This window comes from Gobius niger (assembly GCF_951799975.1).
Source record: "Gobius niger genome assembly, chromosome: 19".
Lineage (NCBI taxonomy): Eukaryota > Metazoa > Chordata > Actinopteri > Gobiiformes > Gobiidae > Gobius > Gobius niger.
Window position 1 is genome coordinate 22,842,988 of NC_136870.1, and position 22,019 is coordinate 22,865,006.

Sequence of the window (22,019 nt, forward strand, 5' to 3'; positions counted from 1 at the left end):
AGTGTAGGCGTCACAAGAGCAGCTACAGGAAACAAGGAAGGGACAAATGAGGAGGTATCCGGGCAAGACTCACAGCTAAGCCACACATGCCTATTGTTATCGCTGATGGACGTTCACTGGAGAACGAAACAGATTATCTGCTGGGCTCTTCCCAGAAGATGGTGAAAGACTGTTGTGGAGCGGAGGGAGCAGCGCAGGAGGAAGAGGAAGGACTGAAGGCAGCCAGCCAGGCTTCCTTGGGTGCTACATTTTCCCCTGACCTTTTTTAACCACGCTGGCTTTTGTTTTCTGGATTTTTAAAGTTTGAGCTTTGATTGTCAGGTCCTGGCGAACTAGTTACTTTTTCCGTCCATCTCCGTGAGGGCAAGCTTGTTATTCTTTCACACTTTGCTGTCTCCTTGTTTCACCTCTCACCAGACTCATGTTCTCCATAATCTGTAAATTATTCATCCTCCGCCTGTGCAAAGAGAAACCCTGCATTTTTATTCAGACGACGTACGATATTTGGATTCAGTGGAGAAGGTCGTGACTCGTGAGGTGTCCACCAATTCATAAAACATAACAGTGAATAATATGGATATGTTTGGGTCCTGAGGCTAAATTCCCCCCTGCCTACACACACACAGGCTCAGCAGATGTTGAAATAACCTCCGAGGTGTTTTCAGAACTACAGCCTGAGGGCATTTCTCTGCACCTGTGCCTGAACAGAGTCAAAACCCAAGACTAAACCAGAAGGATCCTCTCAGAACATGACAACAGGTGCACGAAACGGGAAAGCAGCAGCTCGTAGGGGTCGCCTAAGGAAACAGAGGGGATATAGAAATAAAAGAATTCTACCATAGTCGAGAGGTAATATTAGTAATGGTGGCTTGCATTTCGTTTCCTTCCATCTACTTGTATGTTCTATGGAAATGAGTAATATATTTGTACTCATAAAAGCGTAAAAAAAAGGGCACCTTAAAACTACAAAACTTTGAGAGAGTGCACAGAATGGATCCAGGAACAACAAAACATTTCAGATCTTATATTTCGATTTGTTGCGCTTTACAAGCTTGAGTTGACAGATTTCTCAAAGCCCTACACTGTGATCATTATTCAGCAACTCCAGACTCATTCCCTTCAAGATTTCGTGGGCATTTTTGTGATTGTTGCGTGCCATTTTTCCAAAAGCAGCGAGGAAAAGTTGTAATATTTTTTTTTCTGCTTAAAGAACTTCTCTTTCTCTTTCAGTTTGAACCAAAGAGTTCCTTCCTACGTGCAAATATAACAAGTGACTTTTTGATCAATTAAATCTTTTTTACTTAAGTCGAGTGAAAGAATAATTGCCGAGTAGGGCTGGGCGATAAATCAAATTAATTAAATTAATGCCATCCATCCATCCATCCATTTTCTTCTGCTTTATCCGGGGCCGGGTCGCGGGGGCAGCAGTCACAGCAGAGATGCCCAGACTTCCCGATCCACACACACTTCCTCCAGCTGTTCTGACCCCGAGGCGACACCAGGCCAGCTCGGAGACATAGTCCCACCACCGTGTCCTGGGTCATCCACGAGGCCTTGTCCCACTAGGACATGCCTGGAACACCTCCCGCGGGAGGCGACCATGAGGCATCCGAAACAGATGCCCGAGCCACCTCAGCTGGCTCCTTTCGACGTGAAGGAGCAGCAACTCTACTCCGAGCTCCTCCCGGGTAACTATTAACAATTAATGCATGCTTTTAAAAACAGACAATTTGGAAAATGGCCAAATTGTTAAATCGAGTCCGCCGCTCCATGTCCCGCCAACGTTTGGCCAATTTAGCAACGTTTTAGTCGCTCTGTAGCGGAATGAAACCAGCGACTTTCTGACGATCTCTGCTGCTTCACAAAGGCCGCGTGTCGAGTAGGGCTGAAAGATATATCGTTATCGTATCGATATCGAGATTGGAACATTCAAGATATCAATATTGCAAAAGAAAAATATATCGTTATTGTATTTATATCGAGATATGAACATTTAAAATATTAAAGCCATATCGCCCAGCCCTAATGCTGAGGAAAGTTCAGATTACTGGAAAAGTTGAGCTTTTTTGGCACTGATTTCGCAGAGTTTGCTGAATTTTGCGTTAATAGTTACGATCACAACATCTCAAAAGTGTTTTGCCCAAGGACACGATCACAGTCTCCACCAGTCGGAGGCAGGATTAAAATTGGGAGAAATTGTGGCAAAAATTCATTAAAAAAATTATTTAATTGAGCCGAAACAACCAAGACAATCCCCTTTAATGCTGTCCCTGAATCATCACTGCTTTCCTTACTTTTACTTTTTTTACACCAGTAGAACCTAAACTTTCTGATGCCATACCGGTGTCGCTTAACGGATTATGTATACGTTTCAAACTTTAGGAGAACTTTCTTGTTGTTGCCAATTACATAAAGATGACTAAGTGCTGATCACTAAGTTAAATCTCCGTCTGCGTACCGGTCCTGCTGGAGGAGGGGAGGGAGTTGGAGTTGTGGGACGTCCCGCTGCTCTCGCTCACGTCTCCAGAGCGTTTGTGGCTCAGGTCCAGACTCAGACGACCCTGATGCTGCGAGCTAAAACAGACAGAGGAGCGGGATGAGAGAGAGAGGTCCCAAATAAGTCCCTCGGAAATCAATTATTCAGTTTGGACGGGATGGAGTTCTCCCAGAGCCATCTGCTGCTCAGCTCTGGGCCGCCGTAAACAATGACGTGTGAAAAAAATCTGTAACAGGGTCTTCATTTGCCACTTTGAAGTTCACCAGAGGAATGATCTAATGTGTGTGATCAGGTCGGAGACTTGATAGGATATTAAAACTATTAGACACTGACAGCAATATGGGCTTGATGCAACAGGAAGGGCATTACAGGGCGGAGAAATCTGGCAAATTTAATTATATTCTTGTAATGTTGCAAGTACCTGCTGAACTAATCAGTCAGTCGAGCTGTGTGCTTTTATTTTGGCGTGCTTGATCGAAACAGGAAGTCACTCCTTGGGCAGCGTTGTTATGATTTGAAGTTATGCGATTGAACTATTGTTGTAGGTTTTCTGGTGAGAGGGTCAGTAGGGAAAACCTTCCGAAACAATTGATCCTGAGGCGTCCTAGAGGCCACTGTGATGGAAAGTAAAGATGCCACGCTGACCACTCATACAGCCGCTGGGTCACTACAAGGTCAAATACGCACAAATATAAACTTTTTTGTCGCATAAAAAGTTGCATAATGCACCTTTAATGTTTGTGACTACAACCTCTTTACCCCGCCTTAATCAAGCGCATCTTCTCCAGTTCAGCTTTACTCAAACCTAAAAGTTTTTCGACTATAGCTTACAGCCTCAAGGCCTCATTTGAAAGCTAAGACCTACAAAACTAATTGGAACTATTTTTTACTTTCTGACCATTTTTGTCAGATTGTTAAAGCTTTTTTGTCTTGTTTTCTTGTTTGTTTTTTTAACGTTTTCCTCATCGCTTTTCCTTGCATTTTTATTTTGCATTTGTCAGTTTTTGGTGATATTTTAGTCACTTTTTATTGTGTTCTTGTTGCTTTGTTGTCACTCTTTTGTGGCTTTTTTCAAAATTACTTTTTCATCCTTGTTTTTTGTTGCCATTTTGATGCTTATTTCAAGAATCTTTTAGATTTGGGTAATGCCAAACTGAAGAAAATATGCTTGGTTCAGGTGGGGGAGGTGAACTGCTAAGGCTAGTCTTGTTAATCCCCTTTTATACTTAATTACCATCGGCTTAAAGCTTTGGGAAACACCACTTGTGTTTTCTTTGTCATTTCTTTATCATCTATTCAAGTTGTTAGCATTACTTCAAACTACTACTATCAAAAAGCAACACTATCACTATTGGAATCATATCTGCCTCTATGTATCATGAAGAAACAGACATGGACACAGTGAACAAAGCAAAGCCCACATTAGGAGCTGGACTCTGTTGACGTCCGTACCTTGTGTGTGGGTGAGTGTGGCCGCTGGAGTTTGCAGTGGACGGGCAGCTGTTTGTCTGGACCTCGTGGCTCCAGGCCGTGTACACCGGGTTCCTCATCACGGCAGTGACGGCGGAGCAGGGGGACAGGCCTCTCTGGGCCGGGTCTAAGGAAACAAATTAATTAATTAATTAATTTGTGTGTGTGCTTGAGGACATGTTCAGACATTGGCAGCTTACGTCCAGAGATGGTGCTGTAGTTGGGAGGGGAGAAGGTCATGCTGTACCGGTTGTTCCTCATCGGAGAGAAACGCAGCATGTCTATGGGCTCCGGCGAGTGCTCGTCGTTGGAGAAGTTTTGTACCTGGGAAACAATGAGAATAGAGATTCAATTGGAAAGAAGGTTGCAGATACTGAACAAGCAGCACTTAATCTACCAAACCTTTGGCTATCTGCTTAGTTAAACACAGCAAAAAGTAATCTTGAAATAAGTAAATCTGTCCTTTGAGAGTCTAATTTCAAGAAATCAGTCCAAGATATTTACACTTAAACTTAATACTTGAAATAAAACTGTTGTACTTGTTTTTATCTGAATTTGTTTTATCTAGTTTTGCATGTGGCGATTTCTTTGATCATAATGCAAGTTTAAATGTCTTGGCCCATGGACAGATTTCTTGAAATTAGACTCTCAAAAGGACAAATTTACTTATTTGAAGAAAACTTAACTTATTTCAAGATTATATAGCTAAAAAAAAAAAGAAAAAAGAAAAAAAAGTGGAAAAAGAGTGGTGCGCACTGAATGGGTGCTGCTGCCGGATGCACTCTCATCGAATGCAATTTCTCCATCTGTGAGATCAATAAAGTATCATCTTATCTTATCTTATCTTATCTTAAAGAAAAAGAACGAAGGAGTGCTGTGTGGATCTGTGCTGTGAAAATGGAACAGGGGCTCGATTGGAAGGTGGGGTTGCTGAAACTGCAAAAAAGAGAAAATCCCAGGCACACTGTATAGAAAGAATTAAAAGGCCTTTAATAAACCATGGCTCCCAAATAAAATAAATAAAATGTACCAACGCGTTTCAGCCAGTGGCCTTCGTCAGGACGCAAGATTTATTAATTTTAATTCTTTCCATACAGTGTGCCTTGGATTTTTTCTTTTTTGTTATTTCAAGATTAGTTTTTGCAGTGTACACGTCCATGTTAGTTCTAGTTTAGTCCTGACACTTGGATTAAAGGCTACACAATGTAGTCCTGGTAATCATGAACGGTTAAGAATACAGGTAGTAAAACGTCAAATTGAAGGCTGTAAATGGTGGAACAGTGGCATTATGTCCCAACAATTTAGGAAATGAAAACCACTTGGAATGCAATTTAATGATTTGAATTTAAATCAATGACTGTTTTTGCCTTTTTTTCCATTCAGCGGAAACACTGTCATAATTAAGATCCAATATAGTCTACTTAAAATGGTATTGGTATATTTCAAAAGGCTTGCCAATCGCTTATCTTGAGAAAATACATACTGGTATCTTTCTATGTTGTATCTTTATTGGGAAAGATTACTATTCATCACACTAGGGCTGCACAACATCAAAACAAAACTTGCGATGCTATTCAGGTGTGCAATATTGCAATAACAAAACTAAAGTGATTTTCCATTGAATAACATCAACACTGTATGTTCCATAAGAACGTATCAAATGCTATTGGTTTTTCAGCAAAATGTGTCAAAACAAGACTCATTCAGGACCAAACAAGGCTAAACTGGATCTAAATTAGGATAATATTAACTAAAACTGATCTTCCCTCCTGTACTTCCTGGTTGGCGGTGGACTGACCTGCATTGGGATGGGGATATGCAGCGGCGTGACGTTCCTCCTCAGCGCCGGCGCCGACTTGGGCCTGTACCTCCTCACCCTCTGCGCCTCCGCCCTGTGCCGCCCTCCCTCCTCCTCACCCGTCACTTTCACCCCATTCTCCGCCTCCCTGCTCCCCGCATCCCCCGAGTAGTACTGCTTCCCCGCCCCCTCCCCACCACCACCACCGCCGCCGCCCTCGATTAAACCCGGGGGCGTGAGCCCGGTGGGGGAGGTCGGGGGCGTCCCGGTCGTGATGGTGGAATCCGACGCCGAGCTGTTCTGCTGCCGGTGCTTGAATCGGAACGAGTCGCTTCTCGTGGGGGGCGTGGGCGGGGCTTCCGATAGCGAGCTCTGCGGCGAGTGCTTTATCGGCGCGTGGGACAAGGAGAGGTAGTCCGGTTTGGGAGGGGCGTCCGGTCTTCGGAAAGCGGACACGTCAAATATGGACTTCCGCTGTTTGGGTTTTTTGAAAATAGAAAGATGGGTGCATTCTGGGATAGAGGCGCCGACCATGACTTTGGGCCACGTGCCTCCGCTCGGCTGCGACTGGGACGGCGCTCCTCGGTCTCCATTGGCTTGCGGAGGGCTACAGTCTGTCGGTACGGGGGTGAAAGGCATTGGCCGGTGCGGGACGTCCTGCCTCCTGTAGCAGTGGGGTTCCGTGGGGCTGTGAGGCGAGACCTGATGGGACAGGGAGCGCGAGTGTAAGCTGTTGGAGTAGGAGCCGTTGCTGTGGCTGCTGTCCTGCTCGCAGCAGCTGCAGCCGTCGCTCGGACTCGACTTGGGGCAGGAGAGTTTGGAGTTCCGGCAGTTTCGGGAGAGGACCTCGCATGACTGGAGACGGGGGGCCTTTTCGGAGTCACGCGCGCTGTCAAATAAGAGGCTTTGGCCCGAGCAGCTCTGCGGAAAAATCTAGAGAAGAGAAAAATGATTAAAATGTGACTGAAGTCGAGTTGTTAAAGTGAAAACATCGATTTTTCTCTGTGGGCGATGTTTACACCAAACTAGTGTGACCTGGTAAAGAGACATAATTCACCCTTTGCAATGTGTATTTAATGACTTTTGTCCACTAGCAATCCGGAGTTTTACTATAATATCATATGCGTAAACATTTATCCACATTAGTAGCTTCTACAGACTCCAAATTTTCCAGTCTGATACTTTTTCCAGAGGAATTTTTTCAAGCCTGATTTATTGAGCTTTGAAACACAAAAAAACAGGCGATATTTTGTTCCACTTATAAATAACTTATTCAAAAAGACAAAAAAAATCCCTTGTGTTTTTTGTTATATGAAAACATGAACATTAAATACTTTTACCCCCCATTTTATAATCAGTAATCTACAGCTTGAAATTGATACATTTGATTTTGTTTTTCCTTGTTCACCTGCAGTGTCTCACCTTGAGCTGCAAATGACGACTCAAGCATGAGCTTTACTGTATGTGAAACCTGCTATTCCTCATTTGAAAGCCAAGAACCTCCAGAATTCAGTTACTGACCAACAACTGGAGGCAGCATTAGCCCTAACTACGACCTGATTGGGGAAATGCGCTGGATAGTGGAAGTAGAAGTGTCCTTTCACAATGCAAACACATTTTTTCAGGCTCGGCTGCTCGACACTGCAGAGCCATTCTATTAAATCTGTTAATAATTACCTTGACGAGAGAGACGCTGAGAGAATCCCGACAGTTCCTCAACAAGGCTTCACATTCAGACAGAGACTTGTTATCCAAAGCTATTCCATTAATCTGTAAAATAGATGTGTAGTTTTAATCTTGAGCACAAGAGGGCAGAAGAAGAACACAGTATTGTCCTTACATCTTCTACCACTAAAAGGAAACGCATTGATATATTTTCTTTAAATCAAGATGATGAATACTCACAGCTAAAAGTCTGTCCCCGATGTTGAGCACTCCTTCTCTGACGGCAGGACTTCCGGGGCTTAACGTCGCCACAAACACTCCACTTTCTAAACCAATTCCACTTTCTGAAACGGATCATCAAAGGTTCAAGAGGTCAGTAAATGATGGATAGCAAACCGGAGAGCTAACGTGTTCAAAAAACAAACTTACAGCTTCTACCACTAAAAGGATTTATTTATTTATTTATTTATTATTATTTATTATTTAAGTACTAAGTTTGAGAAACAGGTTTTTGACCCTGAAAAGAAAAGTGTCTAACATTTGACCCATCTTTTAAGCAGTGCCTCAGGGAAACCTCCAGACCTTCAGGCGGGAAATCTTTAAGAGGGAAACCAAAGCAAGTAACTTTTTTGTTAACTAAAAGCAGTGCCAAGTAAAAGTAGTTAATACTATGACCGTAATATGTTTGACGTGAAGAAATGAATAAAGGACTAAAACATTTAAAGGTTTCTTTTCTTTCTTTCTTTTTTTTTTACATTTCATACAATGAAAGAGAAAGCCACTAAATTAAAATATTTATTGTGATCTAAACCCATTCCTAACATAGGCTCCAAATTCTTCATAGGACGAGCATATGAGCACATTTCACAACTTGCAGGGCCACTCTTCAGGGTCACTGTCACAGAAATGCTAGTAAACCGGCCAGCAAGTTCATGAAATTGATGCAAAAGCTTTATAATTAGATGCACAGTGCTTTCATAAATAAACCAGGTCTTGATCCCACCTTTGCTTCCGGCCAGGTTGATCTGAACAGGTGTGATGACCCGCCCTCCCAGTGACTTCCTCCGTCGGACCACCATGTTCAGAACGCCCTCTCCGCTCAGCACCGCCTTGATCACCTGCTTCCTGTCCTTATTGGTCAGGTCCACGTCGTTCACTTTCAGTAACCAATCATTCACTCTGCCGAAAAATGCAACAAAACTGTTCAAAATGTCCAGCGATGTGATGGCTTTGGCTGGAAAACTTTAACCCTACCTCAGTCTTCCTTCTGCAATACTTCCTTTGTCCACCTTACTCACAAAGATGCCACAGTCGCCGGGTAAATACGGATCATTCACCCCTTCGGCAATGTCGAACCCGAGCGCCTTCAAATCCATGTCCTAGAATACAAAAAAACACAATCTTTAGGTCCTGGTTTTTGACTTGTGTTTATGATTCAAAGATCATATCCATTAATTAGCCATGTCTTTCAAACTTACCCTCTGTTTCTCCAGTTCGATCACTTCCGTTTCCCACTCGATGGAGTCTGTGTCGATGGCCGAGTCGTGTGAGCTGTGGGCCATGAGCTGGTGAAACCTGGCCTCCTTCTCCATCTGGTTCTCCATCTTTTCTCTGCAGCAAACATTTACATTTTCAATCATATGTTGCATGATGTTTCGCATTTAATAGGAAGTTATGTTAAAATCATCATCAATTTGAGGAATTATGGAGCTTTTTCCTCATTGTAAAGACTTGAGGTTTGGTAAAATTGCGACAGTGACACAACTTGTCCACTAGATGGCCCAGAAGCTTTGAAAATAATCTAAAGAGTTCCCTCAGAAACACAAATGTATGTTTCAGGTAATAATGGCAAACTGCTTGAATCCAGCGTAACAACCCTAACGCTACACGCAAACAACAAACTCCTCTAATAAAGCCGTCTTGGTGTGAATTACTTGATGTCCTTGAGCTCCCTGGATGCATCGTTCTTCTGTTTCCTCGTGTCGTCCAGATTTCTCAGAGCTTCCGCCAAATCGCTCACCGCCCGGTCCCTCTCCCTGCGCAGGTTGTCACACAGAGTCCTGCACAAGAGAAAAACGCTTGTTAAGAACGGGGGGATAAAAATAAGATCAAGTTGGTCAAGTCGAGAGGACGAAATGTGACCAAAAAGGCTGGGTACTTTTTTCTCGATATAGGTACTTAAATGATACCTGAACAATACGTTTTTTGATACCCATGCTAACATATTTGTCATTTAGAACCGGAAAACAGAACAATAATGTTGATATATTCCATAAAATACAATTTCTTTTACATTTGTATCATTTATTTAAGCTGAAACAACCAAGTCACTTCCTTTAATGCTGTCCCTGGTCAAAACCTGGTCTCTAAAGATAGATTTTTTCAGTATCTGCGTTTAACAGTACCCAGCCTTAGGTATAAACACTAATAATTAGTAACAAGGCATTAAATAATATTCTAGACAAATCACAGTCTTTCAAATGAATTAGATCCAGAAAAAGAGGTTTCAAATGGGGCAAGTTCACAATTTGGTGTATATGAACAATAATACTAATACTCCCCTACAATAATGCCAAAGAGCATGGTGGAACAAAACCAAAGACATTCTCCGTTACCGAATGCTCTCCCTCTCGGCCACGATCTTGTCCCGCTCCTGAAAGGCCCAGTCTCTGCGACACTTGGCGACTTCGGCCTCCTGCAGCGCATCCTTCAGCTCCTGAGAGATCGCCTCGTACTGTTTCCTCAAAACGTCGATCTCTTTGTTCAGGCGCTCCATGTCCAGAGTGGCCGAGTCTTGTTGCTGTTCAAGGACGACACATTTACGTCAGAAAACAGAAATATCGCAACTCCCAGTACCCCACAGTTTTCATTTTACCTTTTGGTTATTGCACTCTTGGCTATTATGAGCCATCAATACATACTATAAAACCCCATTGTTATTTTCAAGCTTTTCACGGTCAAATGTAGTTTTTTCCCCCCAATATGGATAATCACCTAACCATCAAGACGCCCATGATGATAATTGAGACTGCTTCAAAGCACCAAAGCACTGGTGCAAATATTTCTGCGTAGGAAATGAAGTTTGAGCTTCTAAACTCTAGGAGACGATACAGAGTTCCACTGGCTACAAAGGCTGTGTTTAACCTCTTAACTCCCGCCTGAACTGAGAGCATTTTCTCCAGTTCAGCTTTACCCAAATCCTGTAGGCCAGTGTAACACCTCAAGCTAAGATCAACAAAGCTCATCTAAATGGATCTTTTTCCTCTCGTCATCAGATTTTTTTCCATCCTTTTTTGGGGGGTATTCAACTCATTTTTTTCAACTCACTTTTTTGTCTTTTTTTTTTGGTCATTTGTTTTGTAATTTTTTGTAATTTTGTGTCACATTTTTGTCACATTTCTTGTCATTTTTTCGTCACTTTTTTCTCAAGGTTTTCTCACTTTTTTGTCACATCTTTATCATTGTCACTATTTTCACCCCTTTTTTCCAGAAGCTTTTGGATTGGGGTAAAGCCAAACTGGAGAAAATGTGCTCGGTTCAGGTGGGAGTTAAGGGGTTAAGGTATCTTTTGTCCCTTGTGCTGTGGGAATTCTGAATGAAGCAACAACCTAAACACAGTCGCCACAGAAATGGACTGAACTGTTCTGTAATATTTCTATTGCATTATTTTTCTACATTTTTTCAATGATTTTTCTACTAGGCTGGTTTGTATTGTCCTAGTCTTGCTTTAATGTGTCAGTGAGACGAAGATGAACATTACAAACCTAACCCTACCCTAATCTATTGGCCTATGATTGGTCTGATCATTCAAACATCAATATCAGATTGCTAGTGCAAATTATAAAAACGGCACACGCCTGATTGAAACCTCTATTGCCCTCATGGATTTGATTGTATCGGCGCTTCAATCATCTTCATTAGACGTCACAATAATCCATTCATTTCATTTATTTGAATGGGACAGTGCATATTAATGAACTAGTGCTGTAAATATGCCAGATTTAGCTCAAAGCTAATTTCCATCCGCAGTCCCATGAGGTTAAAAAAACCAAGACAAGAACATACAAAATATAAAACACATAAGCCCAATAATAAGGTTTGTCCACAAGAGGTCAGTGTTCAAACGGAATGAAGCAGCTCTGAAGCTCCAAATCCTTACGAGAGTTTTTGCCTCGTCCACTGCTACTTTTTTGTGATATGTGCTAATGTAGAACAACAATGGCTGCTCAAAGTTTATATGCCTTATTGCAAATTCTAGCACTCTCAAACTAATTCTCCATAGAGCTATACTGTATATAAAATAGTCTCCATTCAATAACATGACAGCTGTTTTGTTTTTTGTTTTGTTATCCATAGCTTACAGTTTTAAAGCTGGAGCCTGCTGACAGTAAGACTGCGATAATATGCAGATTGGATTCTGTTTAAAGTTCCCGTTCTCTCACCTTTTGTGTTTTTTTATAGAAAAAGGCAGCAGTGTGAGAAGCAACACAGGCTTCAGGTTGCAACTTCCCAGTAGCCAATAATAAACGTACTATATTTACAAAGCTGCACAGATGAAAGCGCTTGGCGTATCATCATTTTTCCTCATCAAGGTCTCTCCAGCTTTCATTTACGCATAGACGTTATACTTTAGCAAAATCACTAATTACTGCTCCGTCTAAGGCCGTCTGTCCAATTACTACCTCTTTGAAGTTCACAAAAAAAACTAAAACTGCTGCGTATCCCAAAGTCCAAATTCGAGGTAATTCCCTAATGGAGAGTTTATATATAGACTTTTACTGCAATTAATCTGGCAAAGCGCAGCTGATAAAACACGAGTGAATCGATGAGTGGACGGACGCCAGCTGCTGAAAATAACAGTCTCCCCGTGATGATGAGATGAAGGGATTATGGGCGTAGTGGGAATAAATCAATCTGTGTTTGTAAATCCGGTGCGGACTGTTTGGGAACCTGCGCGGTGTAGTAATAACAGTAATACTCTCGTGGAGGAGCTGGTCTTTCATTACGGGACTTTACGTCTGGTTTAGTCCGTGTCTGACTTTCTGGCTTAGTTTGGCTTGTTTTCTTCTTGACAGAGAAAATAGAAAATGTTGACATCTACTTGGTATTTTCTGACATTTGGCCAGGTTTAGGAGTGGGACTAGGCAGTGATAGTGCAATATATTGACTGATTTTGTCCGATTCAGGGCAGGTCGGGAACTTGACTTGTGCCCCTTAGACAGACTTGACACTCCCATGGTTTCTACTTAAAGCCCATTTCCATAGGAGCGAAAAAGGGACAAGACAATAAAAGGCAGATATCTCCCGAACTAGGGCTGGGTACCGTTAAACGATACCAGTACGGTATCGAAAATGAAGGTTTAGGTACGACCGGTATCGGAAAAATAAAAGTATCGAATGCAGGTACCGAAAAGAAATATAAAATTAAGTTTTTATGCTGTTGGTTATACAAATTAAAAAACAAAAAACAAACTGAAAGCCAAGAAAAAAAAATGCAAATAGTAGTGGTTAAATTTGGGAAAAACTTGGGGAATCAAAAATATCACAAAAGGGAAAAGAAAAACAATTGGGGGTAAATTTGGGGAGATTTTTTTTTTTTTAAAGGGGAAAATTGGGGGAAAAAACACAAAAAAATGGGGAAATGGGGGGACATTTTTCTTTTAAATTGTTAAAAATGGGGGGGAAATAAGAAACGTGGAAAGTTTTTTTCCGCCTGTTGTTAAAGGAAGTTTCATCTCAAACAACTAATACAAATGTAAAAGAAATTAAATGGAAGGAAAAGAATAAATTAACATTATTCATCTGTTCTATGGTTCTAAATGAAAAATAATTAAGTATCGGTACCGAAAAAAGTATCGTTCAGGTATCGGTACCGAAAACTAAGTCTCGTTAAAGTACCGGTATCACATTTTTTTTTACGGTACCCAGCCCTATCCCGAACCGAACAAACCTTTTTTTTTGCATTGGAAAAACCCAGGCAAAGGTTTGAGCACCTTTGAGGCTCTAATTGTATTTTATATATTTCATATTGCAGACTTTTGCTTATCATTTCTGAACCATAACATAGAGACTTGCAGTTTTTGTTTTGGAATCTGCTGATTTTGTCTTTCAACCGAGCTCTCGCTAAACATGAATGTCCTGAATAAATCAGCCCGAAGCCTCTAATAAAACACCGCCTGCTGTCACAATTCAGCACTGACACATTTTACAGTTTAAGAAGCATCAAACACAGGATTATAGACTTTTCTTTTTTTTTTAATTGGCCAAAAACATCAACAGTGCATATTGGCATTGCCCTTAAAAAAAACTAGGGCTTTGACTAAATATCGGATTGGATTTGGATCGCAATACTTTGTGCTGCAAAACCGAGTATCAATACTTCTTCAAGTATCACAATACTTTCAATACTTGTGCACTCTTTTGTTTTGCAGTAACAGCACTTTGTTACATTATGTGTTAATGCACTTTTTGATCTCAACACTGACACAACTGTCAAATGGCATTGGGTTGATAAACTTTGGACACATGACTGCTTTCTTTTTACAAATTCAGGAGACGTCATGCACGAGCTTAATATAGAAGCTGCAGTTACGCATAAGACCTGAGGTGGCAGTAGTGAGTAGAATAATGATCACTTGACGGCACTTTGGACATTGCAGGCTTTTAGGGGCACTTGTGGTGAATAGTTCTGGGCTCATTCTACACATTAGGACACTGTTGGACCAAGGTAGAAAATACATCATTTTTAAATTGTTAAACTCCATCTAGTCCCTTTAATGTTGAACAAAATGTTAAGCAAAACAAAGCTAGATTGTTAGCAACAGCTGATTATGGATGGACAAACAAATAATGCCTTTCTTGTTTGAAAAGCGTTTAGAAAGAATCTAAACACCACTTAAATCCAATACAGCCTGATTAGTTATTAGATTGTAGAACAGTGGGGCAGAAAGGGGAAATTCATAGGAATAGAATGAGAGATAAGTCTCGTCTTATCTCTCATAAAGTTGCGATAAACTTCCCAATCAGCTTGAACGTAGCCCCACCCGTCTGTCACTCCCTTAGTGACCACACAGGTTTATTCTAAACAGTAACACCGTCCCCACCAAATCAAACTTCCCTCAGGTGACCCACGCTGCTTTAGACGCCCAAACATTTCCTGCGGTGGTTCCTACCTGTCTGGCCTGGTAGTACTCTCTGAGCAGCTGGTCCCTCTGGATGATGGCCTCCGTCCTCTCTTTGCGAGCCACGTCCCTCTCCTCCCTCACGGTCTCGATGTCTTTACAGGCCTGGCTCAGCTCCTTCTGCGCCTCCGCCTTGTCCTTCACCTCGTGGCAGTATTTCTCCAGCAGCTCGTTCTTCTCACAGATCGCACGGTCCCGGTCCACCAGCGCCGAAGACAACTCCTGGACCAAAGAGCAAAGAGAGGAATATGGTGATGTTAAAGCAACTGCCACCCCAGCTCAATTGACATTATGACCTACAGAGCTGCAAAACCTCCTTCTTCTTCTTAGTTTGAAGGTGAAAACGGATAAAATGGCTGAATCCAGAGATCTATTATGTTTCCTGTAGGTCTTAGTGGTCATCAAGTTCAGTAATTCAAGTTCAGAAATGACACTACGGTTTACGAGTTTTTCTATGTAAAGGACCTGTTTCATGTTTCAATATTCTACCTTTTACCATTACACAAATTCTGCTAGACATCTTCCTTTCGTAATAAATGTTGAGTGTCACTGTCAACCCTTCAGAAGAGTGACCCAACCCTCCCCGGTCATTGGGAGCGTTGAGTATGGTATTAAGAGTGTGCAAACTTAGTAATTTGGCAAAATGTTGAAAGCCTTGGCAAAGCCGTGGGAACCCAGGGTGCTGAGGGTACTGCAGCATCCCCTAGTGGATAGTTTGTGAACTGTAAGCAATATCAATAAATAGGAAGTATGCACAGAAAAAGTGTTTCTGGGGTAAAGTTTGTCCCTCAGCACCCCTGACTAAAATATCTTCCCACGGCTCTGAGCCTTGGTTAAAAATGTCTTCTGTCAACCCACCCCACTCGCCCCCAACATCTCTACTCTAACTCAAGTAATCTAATGAAGCACTTCGACCGCCTCGGATTATCGCGAGTCCCCGTCCCGTACCTGTCGGAGCGCCTCCATCTCCTCGGTGGCCACGCGTCGCTCTGAGGAGCTGTTCTTGAGTCTGGCCTCCGCGGCCTCCAGCCCGGTCTGCAGGCGGTCCACCTCTTTGATCACCTGGTCCCGCTCGCTCATGATGAGCCGGTACTCGCTCATCACAGAGTCGCGCTCGTCCTTGTACTTGTCGCAGTCCTTCAGGGCCTTGAGCTGCTGCGTCTTGAGCCGCGTGGTTTCCGACTGAATCCGCTCCATCTCCCGCTGCAGCTCCTTGTACTGCGACGTGGCCTTGGACAACTCCTGCTGCGTACAGTCGAACCTGGAACACACGAGAAACGAGAAGATACAGAGTGAGTCTAATCCAAAAATGACACATGATTCAAGTCTGAAGTTAAGTATACTTCATGAACTGATTGATAAGTCTTTGGTCATCGAGGAAACCAATTTAAACGCTCTATATCAACTTCCTCGATGGATGTTTATGCAATTCTTAGATCCAACAAACTATTTCAAGCCTCGATTTCACTTTGAATGCTCTGTGTGACGCAGAATCATGTGCCCTGGACAAATTCCTCCTGTGTGGGACCCATCCTTACCTTAAAGGAACAGGCCACCGTTTTTACATAGTGTGATATGTTCTTACCTGAGCTTAGATGAGTTGATCTACCATGCCCTCAGTCAAGCATATTCCTATAGCTCCAAACGGGGGTGAAGTTGGAAGCGACCACCGTCTTTTACGGGCACGCACAACGACCAGACAGGTACGCATCAACTCTAAGCTCAGTCTAAGCTCAGGTAAGAACATATCTCAGTATGGAAAAACTGTTCCTTTAACTAAATGGTAAATGGACTATTACGTCAAAGTGCTTGGTGCCATTACTTGAGCAAAAGTACATATACAACTGGTTAATATATGACTCCAATGAAAGCAAAAGTTGCTAATGAGTAAAGGTCGATATATTGCGTCGATATATGGGTATTTTACCATATCTGTTATCGGCCGATATTTTTCAGACAAAAGGCCGATGTCTCCTGTACCAAAAGTGATAGAGACCTCCCATTTTTTACATTGGAAGGAGCTCAGTCGGGGCTTTTAACACGATGCCTCCCACAGCTTCCCAGGCCTCAGGAGAGCGAAGAAAAATTGCAGTGAAAATCGGTCACAAGTTTGTACACCTCCAAGGCTGTTTAAATTATTTTATATTGCAGACTTTTACTTAGAATTTCGGAACCATAAGAGACTTATAGATAACACGTTTTTGTTTTGGAATTTGGGCTGAAAGATATATCATTATTGCGTCGATATTAAGATGAAGATGGACATTCAAGATATTAATATTGAAAAAGCAAGATAAAAACAATAGATTTTCATCAATAAAACTGCACTCTTTTGTATAATGTTTACATTTTTCAGCAAAATGCATGGTTTTCATCGCTTTTCATTTTCTTTTTACTTGGGAACCTTTGCAGAAATGTAGTGGAGTGGAAAGTATTACATTTATTTTTCAAATGTAGTGGAGTAAAAGTATAACGTACTCAAAAAAAATACTACTCAAGTGGAATACAGATCCTCAAAAGTCGTACAGTACAGTAAATTTCATCTATTTTTAGATTTACTTTTTATTGTATTACTGCTAATAATATCACCCGTCATACTCTTGTGTACAATAACTTTCCATTGAAGCGAGTTGTCAGCAGGACACTGTGAACATCTAGCTCTAGTTACATGTCAGCTCTGTTTCCAGTCCTTAATGTTCATTTGGGGGCAGTCATTTCCTCTCGCGCTCTGCTCGCTCAGACTAAACGCTCAGAGAAACCTCAAAGTGGCCTCTGAAGTTCATGTACTGAGCCGTGTAAAAGCTGCATTATATAATCAAGGGCTTTAATCATTTTAAGTGAACTGAAATGTGCGTCTTCTCTTTATTCTTCACACTTTGTAGTAGATAAGTAATAAATGGAACGACTTGACAAATGCTGCTATCCTGCAATGGAAACGGAGAGTGTTTCCTGATTTAATCAAGACAAGAAAGTAGTGTTTATTAGACAGGGCAGATTGAGCGGGAAAGCGGATGAAGTAATAAATTGTTGAAGGCAAAGTGTCCTGGCATATGTGCTGTAGCCCTAATCCAAAAAGGCTACTGCCCCAACACCACATTTTAATTAGTAATTTACCAAACAAACCCGATCCTTGATCCGCAGCTGTCTGGCCCTATATTTAGACTCTGTAATTTGTTCGACCTGGTCAGAGCGAAGCCTAAAGAAACCCCCACAGCAGCAGGTGAACACATCTGTATCCGCCGCATCTGTCCGGGTTTAAACTCATTGTAATTTCAATTAAACTAACCCCACGCACCACCTTTGTTGTTTTTACAAGAGAAGATCATCTACTACAAGCTTATGTGCTGATAATTCATTCCAACCATTTAAAAACGGTAGCAGTGGAAACAAGCTTGTGGTTCAGGCAGCTGGAGTTCATGAATCTGCTCGGTTAAGGCCAATCGAATCAAAATAGCAGCCTGGATTCAGATTCATTCAGCAAATAACAAGAGGGAGTCAATACTCTCTGCAAAGAACTAAATATCTCGTCTCCATGGGTATGTTGAACTATCTGGTTCTTCTACAAACTTGTTCTGAAATGCGTGGGATTCTTGTATTAGTTTAGAAGTTTATCCCGTAACCTTATCTCAAATGTTCTTACTCCTGGACATTAGTTATAGCCCAGGGTTTAAACCAGCAGAGGCAAGTTAAATTTAATGCCTTTTTAATGCCACAAACAGAAAAAAAAGCAAAACATTTCATCAAACAGAGGAAAGAAAATTGGCCAAAACAGGCAACTTCTGAGCAAAAAATGTGTTCAATCTCAAAAAATTATTGGGCAATGTCAGAATTTTCCAACAAATTTGGATCTAAAGCCAGTTTGAAACTACATTAATGCGTTTTAACCTCATAACCCCCACCTGAATTGAGCACACTTTCTCCAGTTTGGCATTACCCAAATCTAAAATCTTCTTGAAAAAATAGCAACAATAACGTGACATTAATAAGGAAACAAAAGACTGACAAAAATGCAATGGAGAAAAAGGTTTGTAAGGTCTTAGCTTTCAAATGGGGAGTTACACAGGGCTATAAGCTTTTAGATTTGGGTAAAGCTTAACTGGAGAAAAGGCACTTTACCCAAATCTAACAACTACTAAACTGGAAAGCAACAGTGTAACGCCTCAGTTGAAAGCTAAGATCTACAAAATTGATCAGAACTTTTTTGTCACATTTTTGTTGCTTTTTCATCCTCGTTTTTGTCGGGGGGGGGGGGGGTTGTTTTGTTTTTAAGCTTTCAGATATAGGAAATGCCAAACTGGACAAAATATGCTCAGTTCAGGTGGGGGTTAAGAGGTTAAGGTCTTGATTAATGTGGCAAAATGACTCTTAATGCTTTTTAATGCCACGTGGAAACCCTGAAGCCATTCTCATAAGCTTGCAAGGTCCCTTTGGGAAAATCACTTTTGCTTTCAAAGAAGTTGGAATATGCATAACACACAAAATGTCCGAAGAGCTGGGTCGTGTCTTTAAAAAATATGCAATGAAAAAAGCTCAGAAATTGAAGCCTTTTCCCTCCAATTTGTAACTTTTGAACATGTCAGTGAAGTGTCTGTATGTGCAACATCCCCACACTGACCTTCTGATGGACGAGGAGTACTGCTGCTGGTAGTGGAAGGCGGCGTCGCGTTGCTTCAGCAGGACCTCCAGCTGCTTTTGGAGCTGGTGGTTCTCCTCCTCGGCCTGGTCCAGGCGGCTCAGGTCGGCGTTGTGACTCGCCATGTTGTCGTTGTACCGTTTCCGCAGAGTCTCGTAGTCCGTTTTCAAAGCCTCGAACTTGTCCACGGCGCTGTCGTACAGTTTGGTCAGCACCTCGGAGGAGCCCTCTCTCATCACCTGGAGGATGAAACGCTCAGGTTAGAAGAGGAAACTTTTACAGCTGCACAATGTAATGGCACAGGCAATATCCATATCACGAAGAAGAAGTCACAATACACTGCAACTGCCAGGCTGCCGATATCAGACCATCAGACTTTCCTAATTATACTTTTTCCCTCTTTGTAATGCACTCTTTAATTGTTGGAGTACTTCCTGTCCGATGATGTAATATCCTGTGGGCTGAATAAGGAAATGTTGTCTTGGTGGGAAGGAAATATGGCACCTTATGGCTGTAATTTTTACCTCCCAGTTGGAATGGGGAAAAAAGGTTATTGTATTTGTTTCATGGCATCTTTCTATTTGCTCATTTGTGTATGGATGCTATGTTGTAAATTGTTGTTTTGTTTTTAGCTCTTACGGTGGTCACTGTGTACGAATAATGGAAATAAAGACGGAACCAGACACAAGATCCACTTGTACGCTTCAGCATTATGACTGGTGCTACACTCTTTATTTACACTATTTTCTCCAATTAAAAACATTGATATAGTATTCTTTAAACACTATTTGTATGTACATGTTTTACCTTTCATTAGTTTACTAGCATTCTATGTTCAATTTTAGCATTTTCTTACCCTTATTAGTATTCTCCAAGTTCCCCCCCTCCCCCCCCAAAGAAGAGTGGCTCAAAAATTAAACTTTTCTCATAATGTACAGCCCTATTAAAGGGTGGACAATAGTGCCAGGTCATGATGATGAAGCAATATTTTTGCAAACCATCAGAATCGAGTATAAATGTGCTGGCTCACATTGATCATTATCTTGATTAAATGATAAAAGTGCAGGAAAAAAAGCACTTTGTTCACTTTATTCCAAGTGTTCTCGTGAGCGCTGCCATGCATTGTGCCCGCCCCTTTTCTCCTATCAGTTACCATGAGACTGGAGACGTCCAGATAAAATCAGTTACTACATGAAAGCAAAGCCGATTTTAGGCCGCGCAGAGAAACGGTGCAGTGTTGACTTGTTGGTGCAAATGAAGATTGCAGATTTTACACAGATCAATCTACTAAACAACAGATTTTAGTGGTGAACATTTTCATTTAAGTAGAGCTTCGTGCTCTACAGGGAGTGTCAATACAACGGAAGTGCCGAGACAAAGCAAAAAGAGGCAAAAGTGGGCGGGGTGGAATACAGGTGCTCGTCATATAATTAGAATATCATGAAAAAGTGCATTTACTTCTGTTATTCAACTTAAAATGGAAAACTATGATAGACTCATTACATGCGAAGTGAGATATGTATAGCCTTTATTTGTTATCATTTTGATTATTATGGCTCGGCTTAACCCCAAATTAAAAATAATCATCATCAAAATTACAACAAACAAAGGCTTCACATAGGGCTGTGCAATTAATCGAAATTCGATAACGATTTCGATTACAACAGTAAACGATTACAAAATTAGCATAATCGCAAAAATCGATTATAATTTTTTTTCAAATTTTTAAAAATGTATTTTTTTTTTTCACATTTTTTGTTTTTCAATTTTCTTTTTTTTTCTTTTTTTTTTTTGCAAAGCAGATTATTTTCCCTTCGCTTTTCACGTGCCATGGCTCATGCTTTTGTCTGACATAAAAACAAACAGCGCTGTGTGATGCCACGCTGCTCAGTTTGCTTGCGCAGGTGTGAGGGCTGGCCAGCAGGGGGCAGGTGTGAAACAGGGACCTCTCTTTAATCAAAGCGTGCTTGAAATCATTTGTACTTTTATGACTGTCCAGAAAACATAAAATATCATCATAGTGTTTTGATTAATACATAAATAAAATAAGGATTTTTTGAAGGCAACAAATAATCGTTTGAATAATCGTGATTTCAATTATGACAAAAATAATCGTGATTATTATAATCGTGATTATTATTTTTTAATCGAGCAGCCCTAGCTTCACATGTCACTTTGCATGTAATGAGTCTATATCATATATTAGTTCACAGTTTAAGTTGAATAACAGAAGTAAATGCACTGATATTCTAATTATACGACGAGCACCTGTAAAGTGAATACCCTTAATGGGAGATTACTCAAGTCGATTTTATTTTTATCAGCAGCAGTTTTTGCAACTTTTGTTTTCTTGATGTTGGAGATATTGTAAAATGGCTGATTCCAATCTTCCAAAACAACAACATGATTTGATGTACTTGATGTATTGCCCATCTCTAAGCCATAACAACTTCTTTTTAGCTTTTATATCTTTGTTGTACACTTGTCGTGGTGAAAAAAGCAAGCAAAGCGAGGAACATTAAAACTGCATTCAAAATTCCAATTTAACAGATCGCAGTTAGAAGTTATGTACTTTATGTCCTCTACCTTTGTCACCATGGGTTCTTATTACGTATAAAAGCTGCTACGGTTGTAATTTCGACCACTTCCTTTATTAGAGCTCCAGGAAATGATAAAAGTGTGCACTACAAACCGATGTTGACTTTAAAATATAAAATGCAACTTGACATTTTCCACAGACATGAGCCCTTATCACATATTCGTCCTTAAGCTGCT

At 41.2% G+C, this 22,019-nt stretch overlaps 1 protein-coding gene and 1 long non-coding RNA gene across 4 annotated transcripts in view; one reads left to right on the forward strand and one right to left on the reverse strand.

Annotated features, from left to right (window-relative positions):
* LOC306978668 overlaps positions 1-22,019 on the forward strand; it is a 428,827-nt gene that overhangs the window by 158,354 nt on the left and 248,454 nt on the right. The window lies entirely within an intron of this gene.
* LOC306978511 (disks large homolog 5-like) overlaps positions 1-22,019 on the reverse strand; it is a 72,991-nt gene that overhangs the window by 20,877 nt on the left and 30,095 nt on the right. For all 3 annotated transcript variants that reach the window (XM_079577081.1, XM_079577080.1, XM_079577079.1), the window contains 14 exons: positions 19,227-19,483; positions 15,560-15,872; positions 14,603-14,833; positions 10,046-10,230; positions 9,365-9,490; positions 8,909-9,041; positions 8,685-8,809; positions 8,434-8,609; positions 7,671-7,774; positions 7,443-7,535; positions 5,766-6,698; positions 4,168-4,291; positions 3,950-4,094; positions 2,459-2,574 (listed from right to left, as the gene is read on the reverse strand). In XM_079577081.1, the coding sequence (XP_079433207.1) occupies positions 2,459-2,574; positions 3,950-4,094; positions 4,168-4,291; positions 5,766-6,698; positions 7,443-7,535; positions 7,671-7,774; positions 8,434-8,609; positions 8,685-8,809; positions 8,909-9,041; positions 9,365-9,490; positions 10,046-10,230; positions 14,603-14,833; positions 15,560-15,872; positions 19,227-19,483 (3,061 nt within the window). The remainder of the gene's footprint in view (positions 1-2,458; positions 2,575-3,949; positions 4,095-4,167; positions 4,292-5,765; positions 6,699-7,442; positions 7,536-7,670; positions 7,775-8,433; positions 8,610-8,684; positions 8,810-8,908; positions 9,042-9,364; positions 9,491-10,045; positions 10,231-14,602; positions 14,834-15,559; positions 15,873-19,226; positions 19,484-22,019) is intronic.